The following is a 25,150-nucleotide window of genomic DNA, read 5'->3' as shown; positions in this document are numbered from 1 at the left end:
TTCGTCATCGTCGTCATCTTCGTCATCTTCGTCTCCTCCAGCCCCAGGTGGTGCTTCCCAAACTACGTCATGCCATGCGACGCCTGGCATGGGAACATCTCCATATGGTGGCCCGGGAGCATCGTCATCATCTTCTCCATCTGCGTGCACTTCTTCCCCAAGCTCTTTAACTACGGGACCTCCACCTCCATGTGGTGGAACCGGAGGTCCGAAAGGCCCAGGAGGTCCAAACGGTCCAAACGGTCCAGGGTGGTGGCCAAATGGTCCGGGAGGTCCTGGAGGTGGCGGCGGCGGTACCGGATCGTGAGGCGGTCCAGGAGGGGGTGGAGGTGGTGGAGGTGGTCCAGGAGGGTCGTCAGGCTCAACGGCGTCGTAGATACTAATATGGCAGAAATACGTATGTTAGTAATCCAATACCTTATTAGTAGCATACACTCTTCTACCCAAGAGGTGCCTAGCTAAAACTGGTGGCTATAAAAGAGACAAGGCGATGAGAGTCGCTTTACATACTAAAAAAAAAAGGTTAGCTAAGGGACCAGGTTAATAGCAAATATGTGCTTAAGAAGTTAAGGCTGGGCCCAGAATGCGACCTGCTCTATCACATACCAATCTTTTAACCCAGTCTTTGATTACATCGTCAGTCTCACCAGCATATCCCCGTTGTGTACCTTCCTTTGCCTGGGCCAGTAGAGCCTCTAGTGTTGGTCGCTCATCGGGGTAGTGCCTCATGCATTGCGTAATTGTAGTCCGGAGGTCTTGGTCTATATAACTTAACTCAGGGTCGTCCATGATCAATGTTGCATAATGAATGGGATCATCCGCGCTCTGCTGGGGTGGAATCGGCGGACGAGATGTTGTCATGAGCGTCCATAAGGTCTACATAAACGTCAGATCGTTTGTAACGCTCGCTACCATGTCCAGAGAAATCTTACCAAGGCAATTCCCCATACATTCATTGGTGATCCGTAATTTCCAGCTACCCTTTGCTCCGAGATTTCCCAACCCATCGTGTTTTTAACGTCTAGGTAATCCCACTCGCTTCCGAATTGTTCAGGGGCATAGTGTCCGTATTTCCCGGCGAAGCGATGTCGAAGGTAGTATTGACTATATTCGAATTATTAGTAAAAACTAAATAAAGTCTGGAATAAGTACAGCAGTGTAACTTACTTTCCCTTGTTAGGTTTTATTCTCCTCATACGTCCAAAGTCCGCGAGCTAAGTTATAGTTAGCATAGGAGAAGAAGATAAATCAAAAAAATATTTTTAAAGAGAATTTAGACAGCCAACTTACCTTCAGTCTAGGAATTATAGCATGCTCACCATCTGTAGCATGTGCGTCTAGGCCACCGATGAAGACTTGAGAATTTTCACATTTAGTCTTGTCTCATGGTATGGAAGGATGGGAGAAAGCCTCTCACTATTTCTAGCATCGATATCAAAATGGACCAACCGCATTGCAGCATAACGCTTAGCGAGGGCCGGGATCTCCTCGAAGAGGTCCCCTCCGAGAACTTTCCACTCCTCAGGCCCCCCCTCAGGATCTGATAAATTCATTTCCCTCATCGCGTCTTCTAGCGTTCGCTGGGGATGTCTGTCGTGTCGCCCAGGGTGGAATAACCGCGGAGGATACCTATAATAATCCATTAAGTTAATAAAAAATTTGATGAGCCTTGGACTACCGAGTCTGGGAGAAAGGGGTGAGGATTGTCTTTGGGTCTGAGGATTCCTTACTCTAAGGCAATACACGCCTTAACCACTGAGAATAACATTAGCCAGATTCATATAGAAATGGGATAGGGACAAAACAGAGCGAGGGCGTCACATACAGCAAAGCCAAAAGGACCAAAGAACACGGTTAGGGACTCTCTTCGTTTGGTCATTTTTGGTATTTTCGATCCTTTGGATGAGGTGCGCTAGGTCACCATTTTCCACAAACTCCAAGATAACATAATCATGGCGGAAGATTGGATTTTCTGGGTCATTTCCAACCCTATTGCGAATCATGTTATCAATCAGTTCATCTCGTTCCCTGATTCTTTGTATGTGGTACTCATGCTTCGCCGCCGCATCTTCAGGGTCGTTTTCATGAGTGAATCTCCGAGTGTCATCCCACCCCCGAAAGGCGCGGCCCTCGTCCGGGATTTCAACCTCCGAGTCCTTTAGAGAAGAAGCATCCTCGTCATCGTCGCTCGAATCGAACGGATCTATTGGATTATATTCATAGGCCTGGTATTCTGCTTGCAATACTTCGTTCCGAGGAACCATCTGGATGCAATGGGCCGCGCGGTCTACTTCCTGCCAAGTTGTTAGATGATTTACAATAGCGATGATTACCACTGTATACCTTTAACGACCGCTCTTCGCGACGGATCTCTGGGCTGAACCAGCCCTTGCGACCAATCTTCATTACCAGTTCGTAAGGTGGACGTATGCTTCTGAACTTTAAAGCTATGCCATTTCCACCGTAGCCTAGTACTTTTGCTAGTTTAAGATCATTTCGAGGACGTCTCTCGAAATATCTTTGGCCAGCTCGACATCTTTCCCTTATATCATTCCTATACGGCTCGTCGTATAAATCTGATGTTTGGAGCACAAACGGTGGCCATGTACTTTCCCAGGCCTCAGTCTTGTATGGAATCCGCTGCCAATTCTTTTTTATGTTATAATCCCGAGGGTTAATTTCTCCTGGTTTCGGAAACGGAGCTTCCGCCCACTCCTCCCGATCCACGCGATAGTCTCTAAAGCCCCTTATAACGTGGCCGCCCTCCTCTCGATATCTCTTCCAGAGAGCATTTACAGCTCTATAATATTCTGAGAAATCCTGGGGGTTCCCATACATGTCAGCTTCCATCCACCCCGGCGCATCCTGCATCACTTCATCCATTTTCGATATTATGCTTCACGTAAAGGCTTGAGGACGTACATTAGACAGGCAATTCTAAAATTGAGGCACGAGAATTCCATCTTGCTTGTAGTCCGGAAATATGCCTAGACGAATTTGAAAGACCATAATCATCATTGTGCTATTGTGCTGCTTGCAGTAATCGGATACACAAATTCCATTTGGTAGACAAAGGGACTTCATGGCCAGGAAGGTTTGACTAGCAGGGTATTATTGTGCAAAGTACAGACCTAGGGAATATGAAAGAAATATACTTATAGAAGAAAGGATTTTGTAAAGTTCCGAGCAACATCTCTACAGTGGGTTCCTATATCCAACTGATGATAGACGTGGCTACCTAGGTAGTGAGTAGGAATTAATCAATACTATAGTCAAATCCAAATATTACCGCATATAAAAACAGTTTCACGTTATTTAAACCCCCTAAGTCAAACCACCCTTACTGGGGCCACCCTAGTGGGGGCCACCCATTTCCCATACAAAATCAACAACTTCGCATGTCTATAATTAATTCAAAAAAATAGATAAAAATATACAATCTCTTATGTTTTACTTTGCGATCATTATAATAGCTTATGTATATTTTATCATATTTAAAATCTAATGCTTTAATAGTAAAATAATAAAGTGTATTTTTAATGTTATTTTAAAAAAAATTTTAATTTTAATTTTATATGGGAATTTTATCAAATTACCATAAAACTTTATAAACGCTTATAACTTCTCAGATAAATAAGTTATATAATTGGCCCTAGATTTAAAAGTTGTATTAAAACATCCCTTATTTAACGATATAGATTCTACATTTATACCATATTAATTGGTAAAGTTATAAGCAATAATATCCCTTAACAGCTTTACATATAAATTTGTATGTGTAATTGTTAGTGTATATTCTTGTATTCATTTTACCACAGATATTAGCCCTGAAATTTTTTTCAATTTTTATATATAATAAAAATATAATATGCTATTCAAAATCAAAGACCGTATATTTTTATCTATTTTCTTTAATTAAATACAAATATGCGAAATCGTTGATTTTGTATGGGAAATGGGTGGCCCCCACTAGGGTGGCCCCAGTAAGGGTGGTTTGACTTATATGCTTCTTATGCAAAGCTTTAGGTTACTTTATTATTCACTGTTAGGGGACAAGTGAAGCTAGTATGAATTAGGTATAGATCTACGTATAATAGATATATAAGGGGTGCGTAATGCCCTCGTAAGAGGATAGAAGGATAAGCGTTAATAGATTTATACTACTACACGCCTATTATACAGCAGCTTCTCTGCTGCTCCTAACATTTACTTTACGTATGACATCAATTAAGGGGTATCTCTGACATTTACATCATTTCATCTTAATTTATAGTGCACTTCCCAACGTGAGAAATCTATTAAAGTCCTTGTTTCTATACTATAATTTATAAACCCAAGTATTAATAGCGAAAAGGCTATTCAGAATTAGTAAAATACCTATACCTACCACAGTAGGTACCTAGTTCAACTAGTCTCCCAAGTAATGTTCAAATTATTAAACAAGTAGTTCAAAATATGGCACAAAGCTGCTGCATGCTCTCCCTATGCGCCAAAAGCACCCTGTTATCCCAAGTCTACCCGAACCCTAAGAATACAACAAGTTCGTTTCTTTCTAGCTAGTAGATAAGCGATATATCTTGGTTGAAGGAGATATACCTTCTATAAATAAAACATACCAAGGCAGTTTCCCCTGATTTAGCATACTGCGAGAACTTGTTGTCTTCGTACCATGGCTTCCGCATGCGGTATTTATTTCGAGATTCTTTAATTCTACCACCAGTCTTTGTTTTTAAATAATACCTAGTTAATATTAGAATATTATTTCGTAGCACGAACAAGGTGAACAATAAGAAATCAACAACCCCATTACCTTATATAACAATTCTTTTCGCAAAAAAACGACGTTGTCAGTCAGGGAAATAAAACTTCATAAGTGAAAATTAAAATGCTCATAAGTATTACAATGTATTATTCTTTTATAAATTATGAATGCCCATTCGGTTCACTACGTGCCTAAGTTCTAAGTGGCTAACTACCTACCCAGGTACCTACTAACCACACACTTGCTACCGTTTACATAGTGAAGTTAGTTATAACACATGGCAAGGAGTGTGCTTATGTTTTACATTATGGGAAGTGGGCCGGATGGTTGTATAATTTCTGAATTCATGTCTGCAAGCATAAGACACTAAGAATATATATGTGCAGCATCTATTTGTAAGCCGTTCAGCAATGCAAAGTGCAAATTCCAACCCTTCTGTATCTCGGGGGTATTGGACGCCTTGCTAATCAAACTCCATATGCCGGAGAGCCGTGTCAGTGATGACGTATATCTAGTAATGTCCGACCTTACCATCCAACGCCAAGTTCATTGAAATAATTTCTATCCGTACCACATCCATCCTCATGCAAGTCATTTCCCTTGCTATATGGTATATAGGAGAAACCGCAACTTATTTGAGCGGGCTGTCAGTCAAAAATATCAGCGTCTCCGCCGTCCCAATCAGGGTCTGACTCTTCCGGCGAGTCCAAGAAGTCCTCCATGTCAAACTGTCTTTCCATGGGACGATGGTTATCAACTTGAATATCTACCACATCACAAAGACCGTGAACGAATCCGTCGTCCGATAAGTGTCTTGTAACCTTTCTCACCTTACGTTCCAATCGACTCTGATTAGAATGGTCAGCGGCTAATTCATCTTCGCTCTCTTCGTCGTCGGCGTCTCGTTCCTTTAGTAACAATCCACTCCCCTTGAGCCGCTTGAGTTCTCTGCTGATGGCCGAGGCTCTCGTAAGCTCGGCTTTACTAGGGTAATTCGGCTCCCCTTCTGACGAGGTTGGTGCCGGCGAAAGGTTAGCGATTCGCGTACTTCGTCGCTTTGGTAGTGCCGCAGGAGTCAAGATCTTTGGTTTTAGATCCTTTTGGACCTGCCGTTGAGGCCTGGTCGGCGGTGGGCGTACTGCCTTGAAATCTTTGGGTGATTTTGTCTTCCTCTTGAAGACCCTTGCCATCTTATCAACCCAGAACTCTCGGAGCTCTTGGCGTTGGCGCCAGCCTATGTCTAGTGCGACCCTCAGTGCAAGTCGGCGAAGGTGGAGGAGGTCTGACGCGCTCCGCACCAAGCTTTGAAAGAAGGTCTCTGCTGCCCTACGACCCCACTTCCGCATGTGGAGGATTTCGATAGATTGTATCGAAGACGGCCACGTTGGCACATCGTTCTCCGTAAGAAGAACATCGTATTCGGGTTTATTATCAGCATAGTGTTCATGGTGTCGGAAATAAGACAAATCCATATAGAGGTGTTGTAGCCTCGGGCAAGCTGACTGTAGGGTAGGGAGAAAGGCTAGGCTCAACGATTGACAATGATTTATGGTAAGGCTTTGCAAGTGGCTCCCATGCGTAAGTAGAAAATCAACAAGATCAATTGCCGTCAGCTCCCAGCAGTTAATAAGCTCAAGGTGTTTGAGAGAGGTGGGAAGTTGGTCTAGTAATTGGCCGTTAACCAATGTACATGACTCTAGGATGAGATGCTCAAGGTTTGGCAAAGCTGAAATGCAGGCAGAGAGTTGGGAAATCTTTTGATGGTTTTGTCTCTCTATCTCTTCACTGGACTGCTGCCTAACCGACAACCCCCAGGACGCAAGTTGGTAGTTCACAAAAGCTACTTTTTGCAAGCTGGCAAAACTAGAGTTCAAATGAAATTCTGCCAACTTATCCAGGGAGAGTGATTCGGAAGTGAGACGCGAATTCCAACGCCAGCTTTTCAATTGCGTGGGGGCAGTCGCATCACTAGCTTTGCGGCCTGCCAGAGTTTGCATCAGGTCATCTGCAGCACATTTAAACCGAACGTGCTCATCTAGTTTACGATAAGGTGGCTCATCAGATTCGTGATATAGTTCCATGCTTGACAGTCTTGGTAGATTTTGGACCACAGTCTGTAAGTTCAGATAGTTTGTGCCGTACCTTGGTGTCAAGGTTGATGCCACTTCCATCTGCAGAATCTCGACTTTGGGGCGATAATTAACTATAGTGGCGTTCGGAGGCAAGTTCAAAGTGTCGATGAATTGGCTAAGAGAGGTTTGAGGAGCTTTGGTATATCGCCAGTGGTGGTAGAATGGAGGGCATTTGTATAAATTTGCTAGGGCAGGCTCGAGAAAAGTCTTGCAAACCTGTGCAGCTGCCATCAAACTTCCGACCGCCTCGGAGACATCCTCGCGCCGTGATGAAAGGTCACGGATTGGCGCGGCGACGTTGTCGAGAACACATAATAGGACATGATATGGGAGAGTTGCCCAAGGAGGGCGAGATGTATAAGTGTCGGAGAGAGCTATAGGTGAAGCCGTAGGTGTGGCTTCATTTGAATTCGGAGTGCTGGGGGTTATAACGTTTGGAGAGGCTTCTTTGGTGACCCGGCGTGTTTGGCGCTGGACTTTTCTCGGAGATGGCGAGTAGTCATCGCGGGTGTTCTTTCGCTTTCGCGTGTTGGGAAACGTATGTTTAATCGTCGGAGCATGACTACTTTCGAGGTCGTCGTCGTCATCGTTGAAGTCGTTGTCGGATTCAGATGAAAGTGAGTATGAATGGAAGTATGCGGCGGTTGATCTGGTTGTGCGGCGTGGTGCCTTCAACTTGGCAGCGCGGGATGGATTACTCCGAAGAGATCGTCGAGGGCGATCCATTGTCGGAGTCGAGAATCATTAGATTGCTTGAAGTGACAAGCGGGCACAACGACGGTTGGCATAGAAATGACAAGGGGATCGAGAGGTAGAGCCACGTATGCTACTGCATAGTAGGTTGAATGGGATTTTTGCAGGTGAATGCTCCGGCGTGAATTAACAATTGAAATGGGTTAGGTAAATCGGAAATGGTATGTGTTCATCCTAGGAAAGTACAACGTACGAGGTACGGCATTGACTCACTGCAACTAAAATAGATTGGCGGGATGTCCCACTTAATAAAGTTTTTCGCTTATGATTGGATCTACCTTCTGTACCCCACCATCCATGTGTAGGTAGGTAGCCTCTTGCTATGTACAAGAACGTACCTCCTGCACGCAGCTGAAACTGTATCTACGTACCGCTGAACTTCAGCTTATCAGATGAAAGTTATGTATAAACTAATTGGAATTATGGACATAATAACACCCTAAATTTACTTACTACGGCCAATGCCACGATCATCAACATTTAGGTAATTAATAGCGCTACTTGTTTTGAGCTTGTAGTAATGCAAGTCCCCGTTCCTGTTTCAATCTGCCTTGCTAGATGTTGCTGGTATTTTGAATATAATGTATTTTTAAGTTGTGTATTAAGGCTGACGACTGGGTAGTTTAGTATATAGTAACTAATATATTATAAATCATGTAGTCACAAACGCATAGCTATATTAATAATATTTAATGGCTATTTTAGTTGTTACTACTTATTCGAATTAACTAATTTTAATTGAGTAACTACCAGGTTACTTGTGTAAGTTAACAGATTTTAGGATGAATCTCATCCATCGAGACTAAACCCTGACCATAGCTTTAGACTTTGCTACGCCTAGGTACCTAGTTTATGGCTTGATTTAAATAGTGAAATGCTTAGCTTGGAATTAATTATATTAAAACAAGCTTAAGCAATGTAAATGCAAGCTAAGTTTGCTAGATTAAGGTCTAGTAGTACTGAGGGATATCGAGGGTCATTCGTAAAAAAAAATAAAAAAATCAATTTATATCATTTAGGGGTATAAGTTCAAATTTATCTACCTGTAACTATTCAGAGCAAATGTTGGAAATACAAGTTATACACTGAGTTGCGTCCATCATCTATACGTTGATCTACTCTAGCACCGATAGCAAACATCTATTTGCTATCTATCAACTCGGGCAGATATCTACTTCTTGTGTTTAGTCTGCATCTAAGTTTTGTTCGTTGAACTTGCACAGTTTCAAAAGGAGTCCATGTCACCCATGCGATAATGTAACTAAGGGGGGAAGGTGGGTCCGTAGAAGGGTTGCAACATTGAAATGTATCTGTGGCTTGCACTTCTTTGTATGGAAGTACGAATATCAGGTACGTACCTAGGTACCTTTTTATAATGCATAGATCCGCCACTTAGAAGATGCGACCGTAGCCACACATTTTTAACCCCTACAGGATTGGTTCTTTCCTCCTCAGCCTACCTTGGTTAGTCGGAACGCGTCGACGGGTTCTTCCACTTTTCACGCATCACATCGCGGACATGTCAACCGCATCACATGCCCTCCCAACTTATTTCTCTATAGTCACATTTTCCTAGATATACTCACGATTACTATCGCGACTGTATGCGCCGGCAACCCCCCAGATTTTGCCGGTAAAGCGTCACTTCGAATTACTCCCAGCGTAAACAACCAGGTTCATGGCCAGCCACACTTAATTTATTGCACATCTCATCACCATAGCCACTCTCTTCACTCATCTCTTCACTCTTAGACTTCACTTCGTCTTGGCCCTAATCGTCAATTCCTCACCCAGCCTTCATCTCAGTTTTACGCCATAATTCTCATTGACTTGTCTCCGGCGCTAAGGATATTCAATAATGCAACCTCAATATCTGTAATTACTAATTGGTTGCGTCCAGACTCGGTGCTTCCTAGGCAATTGCTCGGCAACACTCATACCTGCTTACTCTCCCTCTTTAGCAGGAGTTTGCCTGGCAAGATTCCATAGTCGTTTGGTCATTCCTGTATATTCTACTTGACTGCTCCATCTCTGAAACAGGGTACCACAACACCGTGGTGGACTGCGCCGATGTTCTCCTTCAGAGATGGCAACCATCACCCCGTACAAACGCGAACTGCCTTTCATCCACCGAGCCTGGAAAACTGCTGTCGATCACCTATCACCATACGGCATGGGAATCAAGTTATCATCAACAAACGGTGACAGCGTCGTTAATGATGAGCATAGCTCTCGTGCTACCAAAAGACGTCGCATAGTTGAAGACTCACCAGAGTCGACTCCAAATGGCGCCGTGGGCCACTTATTATCTGAAAACTACGATGACTTCGAAAAAGCCCTTCGTGTGGAAGTTCTCCAGATTACTCACAAGGAAAGCTCTAATTTCAGGTCTAGCAATTTATTGAATGGCACGGGATCTCCCGCAAAAAAGGATACTCGGTCTATTCGTATCCGCTGTAAGCTTAGCATTTTCCGACTGCGCGGGTCAAAGGAAATTCGCATCCTCTATTGCGATAGCCAAATATGCAATCTAAAGGTTTTTCGAGACGCAGACGATGTCTGCCGGAGAGCTAGGATATATCTCAACTCGCCATTTCATGTCCCGGCGGACAAAATATTTGTTGAGCGAGATGACGATGATGGCTTTGATCTAGCTGATGACTACCTCGTTCAGGCCGAGTTAGAGTCGGCTGGTGATCAATGTTGGCCACCCGTTGACCTATTGCCCAAAGAAGGAACCCAGGGCAACCTCTCGAGCAACCCACGGCATTGGGTTTTTACGTCTCAAGTCGTTTACAGGTTTGAAAAGCACCGGGCCTCAACACCTGTCAAGATCAGGAAACGAGTCGGTCAAGAAATGGGGACAGAACTAATGATGGACATGGATCTGAGATGGTCCACATGCCATAGAGCAGGTAGTACTACCGAAGTTGAGGTTTCACCGCCAGAGGCCAAGGCACTATTTCCTAGTGGTACTCTAGAGCCCTTAACAAACGGACATGTCAATGGGAGGGCAGATAATGCGACAAACGGTAATTTAAGAGATGACCAGGATGTCTTGATAGAAGACGATGAGGATCACGAAGAGGCGGCAACCCCCAGTCGTTCACTAAGAACGAGGGGAAAGCAAAATTATAATCTCAAGATACTGAGTGATAAGGCACGAGGGAAAGAGCGTAAAGAACAAAAGCAACGTAAATTGGCTGAGAATAGAAGCCAAGCCGGGCAAGTTACGTGGGTACTCCCTCAAACAGGGGAAGTCATACTAAAGAATTACCAATGCATACGATGCTATGCTGCTCATTCATCCATGAACCAGCTAGTAGAACATGTTAAGGTCCATTACCAGTTCAAGTATGACTTTGATGTGAGTTCCTCCCATATCTGGATCTCTCATCATGGTCAAGAAACCCCGCGTCGATCTAGCTCGTACATATTGGACGTTCAAAGTTCAGAGGGCCCCGATAGCGACTTGGAAGATAGTATATCTCTTCATAGGACCCAGAACACTTTAACGCAGTCAAAGTCTTTGCAGGTAAGTTGACATGAGATGACCGATCGGATACGGCGAAAATTGTATGATACTAACCCCGTGCAAAGACATACATCCCAGGTCGTCCCAAGGATACTAGGCAACGAGTGCCAAATAACAAACAGCCTATGTACGATCGTCTCAGTAAAGCGTTGCTTGAACCAGGATCTTTGGTCGATCCGCCAGATATCGACGATACTTGGCTGGTACAAAAGCACCGAGACATCATTCGGGATTACAGCGATGTCCATCAAGATGAGAAGGAATATATCTCAGAGTGGGACGCATACGTAAATAAAGAATGCGTTACTTCAGAGCCTTATTTACAAGACGTTTATCTCAAATTCGTTCAAGACAAGGCGTTGTGGCTAGTTGCGTCTCAAAGCCGCATGACGGAATTCTCAAAGCATTTGAGCTACCTAAAAGCAAGGAACTCTTTAGTTGAACCAACTATTGTTAAGGCGCTTGCAATTATGCGGCAAGCTAGGTCTCAGAAGCGTCCTGAACAGCCTGAGACTACAAAACCACCCTCTCCGAGAACTCAGTATCGCAAGTCGGCGTCAGGATGTGCAGTCTGTGGTCAACCGATCCGAGGACCATCCACACTAATATGCTCAAATTTGGTTAGTCAGGCCGTATCTCTTTACTTTCCCTTCAGACCCACCCTGGAACATAAAGCTAACTGTCTGTAGGATTGCGATAAACCCTTATACCACATCAATTGCATCCGAGGACATATAAAGATGCCTGTAGGGTGTCGCAACTGGCGTTGCAATGATTGTTGCAACAATTAGGGAGCTCTGGGCGTGGGCGTTGTGACATGTGCAGCTCACGTCTACTTCGTGTTAGAAGCCAGAAATCACCTTTATACGGGTGGTGGCTAAAGGCGGGTAATTCGACTTGGAAATCCTGGCCCTAACTCCCGAGGGAAATGCATGGGACTCATAAACAATAGGTGATTTTAGAGCCCCAGTTGCGATCAATGTTGAATAGGTGGCAACGAGGTATCCCCAACTTCTTTGTAACCCCTACTACGTTTTTGGAGCCTTCTCTACAGAAGCTTCGCCAAACATACTATACCTATAACCAATGAGGCAATCTACTGCCATATGAAATAAGGGACTTAGTTAAGGGACTTAGTTGATAGTTACCTCGTCATCCGCGAATGTAGTAAAAATCTAGTGAATGCCATTAAATATGAGCCCATCGAATTAATAAGTCAGGTACCTTTTACCTATGGTAGTCTTTACTACATAGGTACCTAATTAATTCTTAAGATCTATCTAAAATAATTCACTATCTTGATAAGCATCACCTAATTACCTTATTATGTGTCCTTGACTTTTATCTTTGCAGTATCATAATCCTAAAACTTGCCTATCTAAATCTACTAAGCGACTACGCAATGGTTCCTAAACATCCCATAGGTCATTAAGACAATATCACTTTTAATATTTCCAGTTATAATAAAATATTTATTCACTGAAGGTAAGTGTTAATTAAATAGTATATAAGGAGCAGGTAGTTAGGCATCCTACGGCATAGAACCAGACCCCTAGAAAGTTGTGAATGTAGCATTCTTCAGTGTTAACGCTAGAGGCTACACCAAACCCCTTTACATGATTTCTTCGTCGTCTACACTACTAATAAGCTAACTCGAAAATGAACAACTGTTAGTAATAATTGCAATCCAGTTACTTCAAGGAAACGAGGCATCATTGACTAAGCCTCAACTTGAGTTGGAAAGAAAATTACCTCCACATGTTCGCGCACGAAAAGGTCTGTGGTACTAGTTACAGTTTCCGAGGAATCACTAGGTGCTTGTTGCTATAGCTGTAATCGTAACAGCAGGACACATCAACACGTGTTATCAAAACTGAAAAAGGGATGAGTCACTCACAGTTTGTTATCCATCTCCGACCACATATCAAATACCTACCAAGGTTTTCTCAATACTATTTAACCATTCGATCCCTCTCTCGAATAATCTCTACAATGCCACCAAACACCAAACACCAAACCGCCATCAAGCAGCATATTCCCTTTACCACAACCAGTCATATCATCAATACTACCGAACACGAGTAACTACCAGCTTTCACAGCACTCCTGTCACAATGTTGAGGCTCAGCATCATCCTCACCCTCTTCTTCATGTTTATGATAGCTGATTACGTTTTGAGATCAATATCGTCTAAGGAAAATCCGACTGGTTTGGGTATAGGGTCGTTCGCCTTTGTAGCATGTGTCGCTTTCATCGCATACGTGTTCGGCCGCTGGACCGACAGCAACGAGAGGGACGGTCAGAAAATCATCATTCCGACCAAATAATCGGTCTTGTTGATTTCGAGGCTTCTCAGGTGAAAGCATTATATTCACTCGGAGCAGATGGGTGTATTTCAGTGCGGATATGATTTACCAGAGCCGCTTTTCCCTTTGCCGGCGGCTTAAGGTGTATCATTACTCAAGCGGCCGAGTTGTGCTCCTGGACGAAGCTGTGGATAGGGGTCCATTGCAGTCAACAACAAAAACCCTTGGCCTAAGTCGTAACACATCTCTACCTAATAGACTATTCATTTAGAACGATTCGTGGTTAGCAGAATGCGAATGAATTCTTAGACCGCACTAATTTGTCACGACTTGAATGTGAAATATTTTGTGGTGCGTCTAACAGGTGATGTTGATGCTGATGTTGACCCATGGAAACCGGGCTATACATATGTAGATGGAAAGGAGGTTGAAGTTGAATACTAACTCTCATGCTTTTATCACAAGTAATCATCTTTTTAAAATAGAAATAATGTCATATACTTAGCGGCGTTCCTTGCTAAATTCTCAGACTTCCGCAAATCATTCATACCTATGATGATAGGACTGATAAAAATCAGCTTATTGGCGATGAAACAGACAAAGTGATCAACTATTACCCAGCATTTCAATGGAGATTAACGATCACCGTTTACTTACATAGATGAATTGTCACATGACCGGGGTTATTTATATTGATAACCCCAGGATACAGCCGGGGATTGTGTTTAGGTTCTCGAACTTCCTTCATTAGGAAGTGATCAGACCTTAAATATATATACATACGTGATTCAAAAACCTTGAACGGGAAAGGCTCATGCTGTGTTCTAAACTCTACCGATGTCGTGGAATCTCGAGAAAGTAAAAGCGATGGCTGTACCCCGCATCCGAGAACGACGGGATGCTGCGCCGTTGGTCCAATCATCGGACCTGCATGGGTTTTAATACGATAACGAGCTGCAGTTGGCTGATGATTTCCTGGTTATCTAGAGCTCGGGATGTGGCCTTGTATATATTACCTAGGAATGGAATGTGGTAACGTTGCGGGGTAGATATATTACTGATTGATAGGCAATATCGTCCTATTCGAGGATTCCTACGGCACCGTGAGATCTGGGCGCGACAAAGGAATTTTTAAGGGACAACTCCTCAGACTCGTGGCAAGACAAAACAGTCTCGGACCTCCTAAAATCACAGTTCTACGGATAGGGCTCCCTTGGATAACCTGGGGTAACATGGGCAGATCTCAAGAACACGGAGAGCACCCCTCTCGAGTAGGAGAAGGCGATGAAGAGAAGATTCAACCAGAAATTCAGAAGCATATCAGCAGAAGTGATAAGCATGATTCTGAAAAGGGCCTTGGAGATGAACAAGGCCCGGGAAATGGACAGTATGCTCAGATCGACCCGGCTGTTGCCAGTCGCATCGCAGAGAATGTTGACGACTTCATGGTAAGATTTACACCTTTTTATACCTACATATATGACTACAGAGTAGAGGAGACATATTAAATCGAAAATAGACCCTCGTTAACGAGGCGGACGACGCAAATGAGAGGGAACGAGATATGAAACTTTCCCATGCCTTCAAGGTGTATCCTAAAGCTATAGGCTGGTCGATGCTCCTCTCATCATGTATCATAATGGAGGGATTCGGGACATCGATTGTTGGCTCGTGTAAGTAAATACTTGTTACTGCATTCCCTGAGATAGATATTAATATCAATCTCGTAGATATTTCTTTCCCCCCTTTCCGCGATAAGTTCGGTACTCAAGCACCCAATGGAGACTATCAGATCCCCGCGAGTTGGCAGAATGGCATTGCAGGGGCAACTAATGTCGGCGAGATTATTGGTCTTCAGGTATACATACACTCCTCATTTATCCCTGAAGTTTTATACTAAGAGGAAACTGCCCTAGATTGCCGGTGTTCTGTCTGAACGCTGGGGCTACCGTTGGACGATAATATCTGCATTGGTTGCCGTCACGGGATTCATCTTCTTTCCGTTCTTCGCCAACAGCCTCACAATATTCCTCGTTGGTGAATTATTCCAGGGCATGGCCTGGGGCATTTTTCAGACCATGACCGTAGCTTACGCAGCTGAGGTCTGCCCTGTGCCCCTGAGGCACTATCTTACCAGCTACGTCAACCTCTGCTGGTTAGTCTTCAACAAACCTACGAGTTTCCCCTCCGAAAACTAGATACTGATGCTCCTATACAGGATTATCGGCCAATTCATCTCAGCGGGTGTGCTTGTCGGGCTCGAGGGTCGACAAGACGAGTGGGGGTAAGTTTAGACCTTTATTCTGGGCTGACGACGCTTGAACTAAGAACTACCCCTAGATACAAGATTCCCTTCTCCCTACAATGGGTATGGCCGATTCCTATCGCTATCGGCACGTATCTCGCACCAGAGTCGCCCTGGTGGTGTGTTCGACATGACTATAAAGAACGAGCAGAGAAGTCGCTAAAGCGACTGGCTCGTAGTTCTGGGTTCAGCCAGCGCGATGCCGATGCGGCAATGGCTTGTAGGTCACCCTAAGAACTTTAGTATATTATCTCTAGCTTAGGCGACTAATTCTATAGTGATGGTATATACGGACGAGATGGAGAAGCAGATCTCCGAGGGGACTAAATACTGGGACTGCTTCAGAGGTACCGATCTCAGGCGGACTGAGATTGTATGCTTTATATGGCTCGCACAAACTATGTCTGGTACAGCTATCGGCGGCCTATCGTCTTATTTCTACCAGCAGGCGGGAATCTCAGACGCAGATTCGTTCAAGCTAAATTGGGGCCAGAATGGTCTCAACGCTGTCGGGACGATCGCTAGTTGGTTCATCCTGAACAAGGCTGGAAGAAAGACGTTAGTGTTATGGGGAATGATCGTGATGTTTATTTTGCTCCTGTAAGTTTTAATGATTCCCTTCTCGCCTCTATATGCCTATTACTCTGAAACGTTAGTTATTCTTCTTTTTAGGCTAACTCCCCCATCACCAGGATCACCGGCTTCATGGGAATTCATGATCCGCCTAGCACTGCAGAAGCCTGGACAGCAGGAACAATGGTCATCCTGCTAAGCGCCACATCCAACTTCTCTATCGGCCCTGTGGTTTATACCATCGTCTCCGAAATCCCATCAACACGGTTACGTGCCAAATCTATCATCTTGGCCCGTAACGCCTACAATGCTATTAATATCGCTTTTATCAATATTGTTTCGTATCGGCAAATCAACCCGGCCGAGTGGAACTGGGGCCCTAAAGCTGCTTTCTTCTGGGCTGGCACGAATATTATCTTCACGGCTTGGATATTCTTTCGACTACGTTAGTATCCCCCGTCTTCAGATAAGTTATCTGTTTTCCTTAGCTTATAGGAGGATTGTTGCTAATCTCCGGATCGTCTTCGTATAGCTGAGACTAAAGGTCGAACCTACGCCGAGCTCGATATACTGTTCGAGAATAAAGTACCTGCTCGTAAGTTTGCGAGTACTCAAGTCGAAACCTTACTTCGAGGAACAGAAAGTGCACAAAAGGAACAGGTAGATCTTATTACCAGTAATGACGCGAGAAAGGAAAGCTGAAATTTAGATACTGTACTTCTCTTATTCCTATGTTAGTAGATGCGAGAATATTTACGGTAAAGCCATGTAGGAAGAAAGGAGAGTACCTATGTTATAACTAGCTGAATTGTTTACCAAATAAATGAGTGCATATATCAAGTTGTCGCGAGAAATACGGAAGAACATTTATTATCCAATCTCCCGCCTTGGGGCGTATCACCTTTGATTGAATTGCTAACAGGTAGGTACCTAGGTAGGCAATGAGTACTTGCAAACCGCTCATCGATCCCAATGCTATACACTAATAAGTACATATCAATTTATTATTAGTCCTCTTCTAGGAAGCGAGTCAGCCTAGAACCTATATTTCTTCCTTTCGTCTCTCTTCTCCTCGTCACGCTTCAGCCTCTTGCGACTCTCATTCGCAATCATCTCTTCTAAGCCTTCTTCTCTCCTCCAATTAGCACCGATACCCTCATCACGCCGCCCTTCTTCAAATCTCTTCCGCATCTCGTCCTTGCTGATACCATCTGCCAATGCGTCTGGATCGAAAGATACATCTACATCGCCAGGCTTCTTCCGCTTCCGGCTGCTATCGTCGTCCTGGCCGAGGACACGCACATCCCCGCCGGCGTTCTTGAGATCATACACACGGTCACTGCCAAAGAAGCCTTCCGCTCGAGCCTGCTTCTCTTGAATGACCGTGTAAGCTGAACGAGGATGGGTGCTATCTTCGGTCTCATAACCACGACGGGACTTCCGTAGATCCAACTCTCCGGCTACAGACTCGGTCGTCGTACCATACTCCGTCGGTACACTGCTAGCCAAGCCGCCGGGTGTTTCCATGCCAGAAGGAGTCTGTAAGCCTGCACCAACATCTTCCTCATCTTCTTCCTCATCCTCGTCTTCTTCCTCTTCTTCGGACTCCTCTTCAGGTTCTTGAAGCTCGCCCCACATTGTACGCTCAATAGGCTCACCAGGAGGGGGTGCTGCTTGGGATGGCTGCATGATACCGAATATATCTCCTCCATACAGTGGTCTGTTGTATTCATCGACAGGTGGTTTACCGTAACATCCTGGGTTGAAACCCCATTGGGCACCTGGTGGAATAGGGGCGTTAAGTCCAGGAATACGAAGAGAGGGATAAGAAGGAGGCGGGCCGAATCTTTGTTGGTGGATGAGCCATGGCGGAGGGGCCCCAGGAGGGATACTAAGCGCATCTTTTAAGGTGTCGCTTAGCTCTCCAGGTCGGAGATGCCGCAGGTCTGTCTCGTATTCCTTGCCCTCATAGTAGACTTCACCGAAGCGCGTTAATTGAGGTTTACTTTGAAACCTGAAAAAGGCATCGTAGAGCTTCTGGTAGTCGATATCAAGCTTGCCCATTTTCGGCTGTACTCTTTCGCGCTGCTTCTGCTTCAGAGTTTGCTCTGCTTGTTTCTCTAGTACGGCGTCTCTCATCTCTGCAATGCCGGTGTCCGCGATAAACTTCGGCAATTTGAAGGCAGGCTTCTCAATACCTCTCTTGGATGAAAGATATTCGCGTTTAAGTGACCAGTGGGAAGGTACCGGGACCACATTTCGTTGCGCTTTGATCTGAACTAGCATTCGAGGGTCTGATGATGATGTATCATGCCATTCTACAACTTCGGGTTTCTTCACCAACGCTTTAAGTTCTGCGATAGAGAGCTTGTTAAGCATCTTCCGCTTCTTCTTCGAGAGTTTGGGCTGCGTATTTCTTTCGTCTTCTTCGTCGGGTATGTCGTTGTCGTCGTCAAAGTAGACCTCACCCTGGTTGCCAGCGTTGGCTTCCTTTGCAATATCATCCTCCTCTCCCGATACACCAAACTTGGTAAATATATCTTTGTACATAGAAAAGGCAGGATCTTCATTATCGAAATCGAATTCTTCAGCGGATTCAGTAGGTCCATCAGCAGCGATCTTATCTGACGAAGTAGGTTCCTTCTTGACTTCAAGCTCTGTCGTATCGCTATTATTAGGTGCATCCTTTGTCGGCTCTGATTTTGCTTCATCTATTTGAACCTCTGGAGTATCGTCGGCCTCGAGTATTTCCTGCTTACACATTAGCATTGAAGGCCTGCTTCGAATTGGACTACAAGGACATACCTCTGGCTTGGTCTGTTTTTCTGCCTTCTTCTTCGCGCGGCGCTTCTGATTCTTCGTCATTTTAGGAGGCGCCATCGTGATCGTCTGTTTAGGCTCGCGCCTCTTTTTATTAAAAATCTATGCGACGACTCAGGCGCGACGGCCTTACTCCCCCTGGACGAAAGAATTAGAAATACCCTAAGCTTCAGATTATTAAGCACAGGTGATTAGGGAGGTTCAATTTAAAAGATAGAACACGGTGAATGGTAACGTCTGGGATGAACTTGTTCGTTGATAAGGCTGACTTGAATGGATAATTTCAACACGCGACTTTGAAAACTGAAGTCTAGCTTAGAGCTTCTCCAGCCACCTTCTCCATTTCCAAAATGGTAAAAGTCTTATCTTGGGTATGTGGCGCAAACTTTAGCCGTGCAATCCATTATCAGGTGCATAGGTAGGTACATAGGTAGGTATGTAATCAATGCGTCAGATCTGACCAAATTTAGCTATGGTACTTAGGTACTTGGCACGTCCTAGCGTTTTGCTTAATTGAGGGTGACGCTTGGGAACATTCTCTTGGCATTTCGTTACGAGATTCTCTCATTTTTTTCAATCGCGTCAGCCAGCCAGTCATTTCAACAGGGGTTGCCACGCGGCAGAAGTCAGACCCTCCTTATTACCTACATTACATTATCTACGCAGATAGTCAGTCGATGTTCTATTCATGGATGAACCTAATACTGTACCACCAATCTGTTATCCATAATAACCGGCCAGCAAACCTCAAAATATCAATCACATCGCATCAAGCCTTGCCCTAGGTCCGAAGCAATGATTGTATGAACTGCACTCCTTGATCCGAGTAATTGCGCGTTGCTTGTCGCTCGTTATAACATCGCCAACCTGCACCGCAAACTCCGTTATCTCGATGCCTCACTCTACGAGCTCGGGCTCATATGCCCGAGAATCCTCCGTACCCCGATCCAATGCCAAGCATCCAGACGACCAAGATGATGATTCCGGCCTAGAGAAGTTTCCAGACCATATCGATTCTCCGGCAATGCGCGCCAATGGTGCAAGATCCATGAGCCCTGCCGGGCTGAACGCATATGGGATTGGGTTGAGTGGAGGAGCTCAGATAAATGGAGATCGTTGGCAACCACGGAGGGACCTTTCTGCATCAAGAGGTGTACGATTTGGCTCCCCACTAGGTCCGTCAGCAGGTATTCCTCGAGGCCACGGGCGACAGAAGAGTATTAGTGAAGCCTTCCGTACTATCAGGGATAGAAACGGCAGTGTTAGCCAGAATGCCCATGAATTAGCAGATGCGCTACGGGCACCCGTATCCCCCAAGCTCATTGTATGTCAAATAAACATCATGGCTACCCTGTCCGACATCTGCTGACGTGACATACGTAATTGTCTAGATTCTCTGTATAATGTGGTATATGTCATCTGCCTTGACAAATACGTCTTCGAAATCCATTCTAAACGCTTTCAACAAACCTGCCACCTTGACCATGATCCAGTTCTTCTTGGTCGCCTTTTACTGTCTGGCTTCCTCGTGGCTGGCCAGTGTATTCCCCTCCCTACGAGATTCGATCCCGGCATTGAAGAATCCAGTACGATACCCATCGAGAGATGTCATTATGACAACGCTCCCCTTAGCTGGATTCCAGATTGGTGGCCATCTACTGAGTTCCACGGCAACCTCTAAGATTCCGGTATCTATGGTACATACCGTAAAGGGGCTTTCACCATTATTCACCGTTTTTGCTTACCGCTTTATATTCGACATACGATATCCGAGAGCTACATATTTCTCACTGGTACCGCTTACATTAGGTGTGATGCTCGCCTGTTCGTCGAACCACACTTTTAAAGGAGAGATTGTAGGAATCATATACGCTCTTTTAGCGACTATTATTTTCGTCACACAGAATATCTTTTCTAAGAGGCTCTTTAACGAGGCTGCCAAAGCAGAGGCAGATGGTTTATCAGCAAAATCCCGCAAGCTTGATAAATTAAACCTTCTATGTTATTCCTCTGGTCTTGCTTTTCTGTTAACGTCCCCAATCTGGTTTTGGGGTGAAGGTATCGGACTTATTAGGGACGTCTACCATGACGGTTCGGTAGATCTCTCTTCGCACCCCAACAGCTTTGATCATGGGCGTTTGACACTCGAGTTTCTGTTCAACGGCACTTTTCATTTCGGACAAAATATTCTAGCTTTTGTCTTGCTATCGATGGTATCACCCGTAACATACTCGGTTGCATCTCTTATTAAGCGAGTGTGGGTTATTACAGTCGCGATTCTATGGTTCCGCAACCCTACGACTCCAATCCAGGCCGTAGGCATTGCACTGACATTCCTTGGTCTCTACTTGTACGATCGGACGAACGATAGCAACAAGGCTGACCGACGCGCACGTCTTTTAAGTCAGAGTGCGGGAGGGGACCAACCACTGCTACCGCTCAATACGGCCCAAAATAAAACAGGAGTTTCCGGCCAAACACCACAGATTTTCGGAAGCCCGATATCTATGTCTAACGGACCGACGCCTCATCCTTATACTAATGGTCATTCTTCGCAAACAAGTTCCGTAGCCGATGATTTTAAGAAAAGCGATGATGCCGGCAAAGGCCGACAAAGAGGTAGCAGTAACGCGGCTTGGTTACCACCCGGTACTAGGCAGGAAGAAACTTGGAGATACGAGGATAGAGTTAGTGTTCGATGATTTATAGGCTTTCCGAATAGAGCCAGAAGTTTATGAGACGTCAGAAGTTACGTATGAAAACTATTTTTTTTTTGGTACACGGGATAGTCAGTACCTATTCAAAAAGTTGTTATCACTGCAATTATCTTGCAAATAGAGGCTCGTGGTTAGGTGGTTATGAGCTGGGCCTACAAGGCATGAGGCGGAATGGGACTGGAAGGCGTACAATTTGGTCGTCTGTACAAGTATCTTATAGATCAATGGGATGCGATGTTTGCATAGGCGTAGGATTTAGATTTGTGCTGTAAAGGCATTTTATACTTATACATACTAGTTCAATCCTAGACCGGATCGGACAAATGGGGACTACCTATGTACATGTAGATAACATTAAGGTACATAGAGATAGAAAAGTCTTTTAGGTAGTGGAGTTGGAATCGGGCACTACCGTAAACTCATGTGACATGTCACGTGAACTAACTACTAGACGTGTGGACCTTCTCAAACCTGGATCCCAAGTTCATCCGGACCAGACGGCGGCCAGCGCCATTTTTATTTCGACCTTGCTTCAAATTATTTCTCCCCCAGACTTATCACCTCCTCCACTCCATCCATTCTCTATCGCTCTAGGTCATCTTTCAAGATGTTCAAGAGGTGAGTTATTACGTCTAGATTAACTTTTCAAAGTGCCCCTCCATCAATTGAGGTCAATTGAGCTGACGGAGAGTATTTTTTACCCCGACTTTAGCGGCCTCTCCTCCTTCACGAGAGCTGCCAGGCCTGCCTTTGCCGCCCCGACAAGGCGCGCAGTAAGGCCTGCTGCATCTGCATTAAGATTCCCTCTTACCAGCCGGTTCGCGAGTACGACGGGTGCCGGTGCCGGTGACGGCAAGATTTACCAAGTGAGTTACGATCGCGAAACACCGTTACCAAAGCTTTGCCGAATTGTGGGATGGGAGCTAATTGATACATGAATAGGTTATTGGTGCCGTCGTCGATGGTTAGTGATACCTTAATGACAATCCTTGCGTTTACCAGGCGTCTTCGAGGGTAGCTCTATTAACACAAGTTTTATCCTGCAGTCAAGTTCGACACCGCAAAGCTACCCCCAATTTTAAACGCCTTAGAGACACGCAACAACGGACAGAAGCTTATCCTTGAGGTTTCGGTAAGCTTCAGTGCTACAATTCTACATATTCTCAAATCATTTCTAATATCATACAGCAACATCTGGGTGAAAATGTCGTCCGTTGCATTGCCATGGACGGTAGGTTACGATGATGAAAAAAAAAAATTTCGCATGCGACAATAAACTCATATCTTCATAGGTACCGAGGGTCTCACACGAGGCGCCAAGGCCACCGACACTGGCGCTCCCATCACAATTCCTGTCGGCCCTGCCACTCTTGGCCGTATCATGAACGTCACTGGTGACCCGATCGATGAGCGTGGACCTATCAAGACCGATAAGTTCTTGCCTATCCACGCCGAACCCCCGGCGTTCACTGAGCAGTCTACCTCTGCCGAAATTCTGGTTACCGGTATCAAAGTCGTCGACCTGCTCGCTCCCTACGCTCGTGGTGGAAAGATCGGTCTGTTTGGTGGTGCTGGTGTCGGCAAGACTGTGTTCATTCAGGAACTTATCAACAACATCGCCAAGGCTCACGGTGGTTACTCCGTCTTCACTGGTGTCGGCGAACGAACCCGTGAGGGTAACGATCTGTACCATGAAATGCAGGAGACCTCCGTCATTCAACTTGATGGCGAGTCTAAGGTCGCCCTGGTGTTCGGTCAGATGAACGAGCCCCCCGGAGCTCGTGCCCGTGTCGCTCTTACCGGTCTGACGGTCGCTGAGTACTTCCGTGACCAGGAAGGCCAGGATGGTATGGATAATATTCACTGCTTCATTGATATTTACTAACACCAATTAGTGCTTCTCTTCATCGACAACATCTTCCGTTTCACCCAAGCCGGTTCTGAGGTGTCCGCCCTGCTAGGTCGTATCCCCTCTGCCGTCGGTTACCAGCCCACTCTCGCCATCGATATGGGTGGTATGCAAGAACGAATCACCACAACCAAGAAGGGCTCCATTACCTCCGTCCAGGCCGTCTACGTCCCTGCTGACGATTTGACTGACCCTGCCCCCGCCACTACCTTTGCCCATTTGGACGCCACCACTGTGTTGTCCCGTGGTATCTCTGAGTTGGGTATCTACCCCGCTGTCGACCCTCTCGACTCCAAGTCTCGTATGCTCGACCCCCGTGTCGTCGGTCAGGACCACTACGACACCGCCACCCGTGTCCAGCAAATCCTCCAGGAGTACAAGTCCTTACAGGATATCATTGCCATTTTGGGTATGGATGAATTGTCGGAAGCTGACAAGCTTACTGTCGAGCGTGCCCGAAAGATCCAGCGTTTCCTAAGCCAGCCTTTTACTGTCGCTCAGGTTTTCACTGGTATTGAGGGTAAGCTGGTCGACCTCAAGGACACTATTGCCTCCTTCAAGTCTATCTTGGCTGGTGAGGGTGATGACCTCCCCGAAGGTGCCTTCTACATGGTTGGCGACTTCGCGTCGGCAAAGGTGAAGGGAGAGAAGATCTTGTCTGAGCTGGAGAAGTCGTAAGGAATTAATATGGACTGCTATTAAATAGACGCTACCGAAATCCGGGAGTGACCTGTGTATATCTAGAAAAGGAGAGCAGTGCGGTCTGATGATTTCCCTAGCTCAATCAAGTCCTTTTGTGAGCTGTATACCTAAAATTCCACGCTAATTCTGATATGTCATGATGTCCCATTCAAATACGTATCTAGGTGCCCCTTCGAGGTGTCTACTCTGGGAGTTTTATTTCCTCCTTCTGTCCCCACGTTGAACTTAGTATTGAACTAGTCTGCATGGTCTATGATTGTCAACTTGTGAGAATGAGACCTTGCACGAGTTCGACCGTTTGTTCTGACCGAAATATTCGTTCGTCTAAGGTATATAGACCAGATCAAGCAATTAAATCTGACCAAGACAATTAAGAGAGCACAGTAGTTGAACTTCTCTCTGCCGGCAAGCACTTGCACGAATATAGTGATACATTCGTTCGTGTCTAGCAGCCCTAGTATATATAGAAACGGAATATGCCACGAGAGCAGATGATGAACATATCTATATAAGAAACTAGCACCAGTAACTCGGTCTTCTTTGAGATGTCGAACAGATCCAGGTTGTCTGTATGCTTAATGCTTATCCGTGCAGTGATAGACATCTATATATACCTACATTCTGAGATTCTAGAGC

General features: G+C 45.2%; 8 protein-coding genes across 8 annotated transcripts; 5 read left to right on the top strand and 3 right to left on the bottom strand.

Annotated features, from left to right (window-relative positions):
• Positions 1–520: 520 nt before the first annotated feature.
• Positions 521–2,956, bottom strand: F4813DRAFT_130968 (kinase-like domain-containing protein). The gene is made up of 8 exons (XM_049238712.1): positions 2,344–2,956; positions 1,826–2,294; positions 1,731–1,755; positions 1,418–1,629; positions 1,291–1,355; positions 1,168–1,214; positions 933–1,104; positions 521–876 (listed from the first exon to the last, which is right to left on the bottom strand). The coding sequence occupies exons 1-8, from the start codon at positions 2,881–2,883 to the stop codon at positions 559–561; spliced, it is 1,848 nt and encodes a 615-aa protein (XP_049098587.1). The 5' UTR covers positions 2,884–2,956; the 3' UTR covers positions 521–558.
• A 2,133-nt stretch (positions 2,957–5,089) lies between these two features.
• F4813DRAFT_363836 (uncharacterized protein) lies at positions 5,090–7,826 on the bottom strand. The gene has a single exon (XM_049243750.1). It carries the CDS (start codon positions 7,618–7,620, stop codon positions 5,410–5,412), a length of 2,211 nt encoding a protein of 736 aa, XP_049098586.1. The 5' UTR covers positions 7,621–7,826; the 3' UTR covers positions 5,090–5,409.
• A 1,285-nt stretch (positions 7,827–9,111) lies between these two features.
• Positions 9,112–12,403, top strand: F4813DRAFT_363835 (uncharacterized protein). The gene is made up of 3 exons (XM_049243749.1): positions 9,112–11,182; positions 11,248–11,802; positions 11,872–12,403. Exons 1-3 carry the CDS (start codon positions 9,734–9,736, stop codon positions 11,971–11,973), a joined length of 2,106 nt encoding a protein of 701 aa, XP_049098585.1. The 5' UTR covers positions 9,112–9,733; the 3' UTR covers positions 11,974–12,403.
• Positions 12,404–12,672: 269 nt separating this feature from the next.
• On the top strand, positions 12,673–14,083 carry F4813DRAFT_363833 (uncharacterized protein). The gene is made up of 4 exons (XM_049243748.1): positions 12,673–13,012; positions 13,080–13,747; positions 13,934–13,960; positions 14,039–14,083. Exon 2 carries the CDS (start codon positions 13,297–13,299, stop codon positions 13,507–13,509), a length of 213 nt encoding a protein of 70 aa, XP_049098584.1. The 5' UTR covers positions 12,673–13,012; positions 13,080–13,296; the 3' UTR covers positions 13,510–13,747; positions 13,934–13,960; positions 14,039–14,083.
• F4813DRAFT_363832 (sugar transporter) lies at positions 13,993–17,226 on the top strand. The gene is made up of 10 exons (XM_049243747.1): positions 13,993–14,052; positions 14,146–14,936; positions 15,008–15,161; positions 15,219–15,346; positions 15,405–15,643; positions 15,707–15,772; positions 15,829–16,013; positions 16,072–16,393; positions 16,486–16,811; positions 16,899–17,226. The coding sequence occupies exons 2-10, from the start codon at positions 14,721–14,723 to the stop codon at positions 17,066–17,068; spliced, it is 1,806 nt and encodes a 601-aa protein (XP_049098583.1). The 5' UTR covers positions 13,993–14,052; positions 14,146–14,720; the 3' UTR covers positions 17,069–17,226.
• F4813DRAFT_363831 (DUF382-domain-containing protein) lies at positions 17,227–19,491 on the bottom strand. The gene is made up of 2 exons (XM_049243746.1): positions 19,172–19,491; positions 17,227–19,117 (listed from the first exon to the last, which is right to left on the bottom strand). Exons 1-2 carry the CDS (start codon positions 19,244–19,246, stop codon positions 17,402–17,404), a joined length of 1,791 nt encoding a protein of 596 aa, XP_049098582.1. The 5' UTR covers positions 19,247–19,491; the 3' UTR covers positions 17,227–17,401.
• A 253-nt stretch (positions 19,492–19,744) lies between these two features.
• On the top strand, positions 19,745–22,298 carry F4813DRAFT_363829 (TPT-domain-containing protein). The gene is made up of 2 exons (XM_049243745.1): positions 19,745–20,510; positions 20,578–22,298. Exons 1-2 carry the CDS (start codon positions 20,079–20,081, stop codon positions 21,886–21,888), a joined length of 1,743 nt encoding a protein of 580 aa, XP_049098581.1. The 5' UTR covers positions 19,745–20,078; the 3' UTR covers positions 21,889–22,298.
• Positions 22,299–22,409: 111 nt separating this feature from the next.
• On the top strand, positions 22,410–24,712 carry F4813DRAFT_363828 (ATP synthase beta chain mitochondrial precursor). Its single transcript, XM_049243744.1, has 7 exons — positions 22,410–22,521; positions 22,616–22,769; positions 22,846–22,867; positions 22,950–23,035; positions 23,092–23,134; positions 23,196–23,750; positions 23,799–24,712. The coding sequence occupies exons 1-7, from the start codon at positions 22,511–22,513 to the stop codon at positions 24,488–24,490; spliced, it is 1,563 nt and encodes a 520-aa protein (XP_049098580.1). The 5' UTR covers positions 22,410–22,510; the 3' UTR covers positions 24,491–24,712.
• The last annotated feature ends 438 nt before the right edge of the window (positions 24,713–25,150 follow it).

This window comes from Daldinia decipiens (genome assembly GCF_022478715.1).
Source record: "Daldinia decipiens strain CBS 113046 unplaced genomic scaffold F4813scaffold_22, whole genome shotgun sequence".
NCBI lineage: Eukaryota > Fungi > Ascomycota > Sordariomycetes > Xylariales > Hypoxylaceae > Daldinia > Daldinia decipiens.
This window is presented reverse-complemented; position numbering and strand designations above follow the sequence as displayed.

Bases quoted from the DNA above. Each gene is read 5' to 3' on its own strand.
- F4813DRAFT_130968 (XM_049238712.1), bottom strand. From the start codon at position 2,883: ATGGATGAAGTGATGCAGGATGCGCCGGGGTGGATGGAAGCTGACATG. The intron at 2,295-2,343 runs GTATACAGTGGT...ACAACTTGGCAG, and splicing joins GCGAAGAGCGGTCGTTAAAG to GAAGTAGACCGCGCGGCCCA. The intron at 1,356-1,417 runs GTGAGAGGCTTT...AAAATTCTCAAG, and splicing joins TGATATCGATGCTAGAAATA to TCTTCATCGGTGGCCTAGAC.
- F4813DRAFT_363836 (XM_049243750.1), bottom strand. From the start codon at position 7,620: ATGGATCGCCCTCGACGATCTCTTCGGAGTAATCCATCCCGCGCTGCC.
- F4813DRAFT_363835 (XM_049243749.1), top strand. From the start codon at position 9,734: ATGGCAACCATCACCCCGTACAAACGCGAACTGCCTTTCATCCACCGA. The intron at 11,183-11,247 runs GTAAGTTGACAT...CCCCGTGCAAAG, and splicing joins CGCAGTCAAAGTCTTTGCAG to ACATACATCCCAGGTCGTCC. The intron at 11,803-11,871 runs GTTAGTCAGGCC...AACTGTCTGTAG, and splicing joins CACTAATATGCTCAAATTTG to GATTGCGATAAACCCTTATA.
- F4813DRAFT_363833 (XM_049243748.1), top strand. From the start codon at position 13,297: ATGTTGAGGCTCAGCATCATCCTCACCCTCTTCTTCATGTTTATGATA.
- F4813DRAFT_363832 (XM_049243747.1), top strand. From the start codon at position 14,721: ATGGGCAGATCTCAAGAACACGGAGAGCACCCCTCTCGAGTAGGAGAA. The intron at 15,162-15,218 runs GTAAGTAAATAC...TCAATCTCGTAG, and splicing joins GACATCGATTGTTGGCTCGT to ATATTTCTTTCCCCCCTTTC. The intron at 15,773-15,828 runs GTAAGTTTAGAC...AACTACCCCTAG, and splicing joins GGTCGACAAGACGAGTGGGG to ATACAAGATTCCCTTCTCCC.
- F4813DRAFT_363831 (XM_049243746.1), bottom strand. From the start codon at position 19,246: ATGGCGCCTCCTAAAATGACGAAGAATCAGAAGCGCCGCGCGAAGAAG. The intron at 19,118-19,171 runs GTATGTCCTTGT...ATGTGTAAGCAG, and splicing joins AAAAACAGACCAAGCCAGAG to GAAATACTCGAGGCCGACGA.
- F4813DRAFT_363829 (XM_049243745.1), top strand. From the start codon at position 20,079: ATGCCTCACTCTACGAGCTCGGGCTCATATGCCCGAGAATCCTCCGTA. The intron at 20,511-20,577 runs GTATGTCAAATA...GTAATTGTCTAG, and splicing joins CCGTATCCCCCAAGCTCATT to ATTCTCTGTATAATGTGGTA.
- F4813DRAFT_363828 (XM_049243744.1), top strand. The intron at 22,868-22,949 runs GTTAGTGATACC...TTTATCCTGCAG, and splicing joins TATTGGTGCCGTCGTCGATG to TCAAGTTCGACACCGCAAAG. The intron at 23,135-23,195 runs GTAGGTTACGAT...ATATCTTCATAG, and splicing joins CCGTTGCATTGCCATGGACG to GTACCGAGGGTCTCACACGA.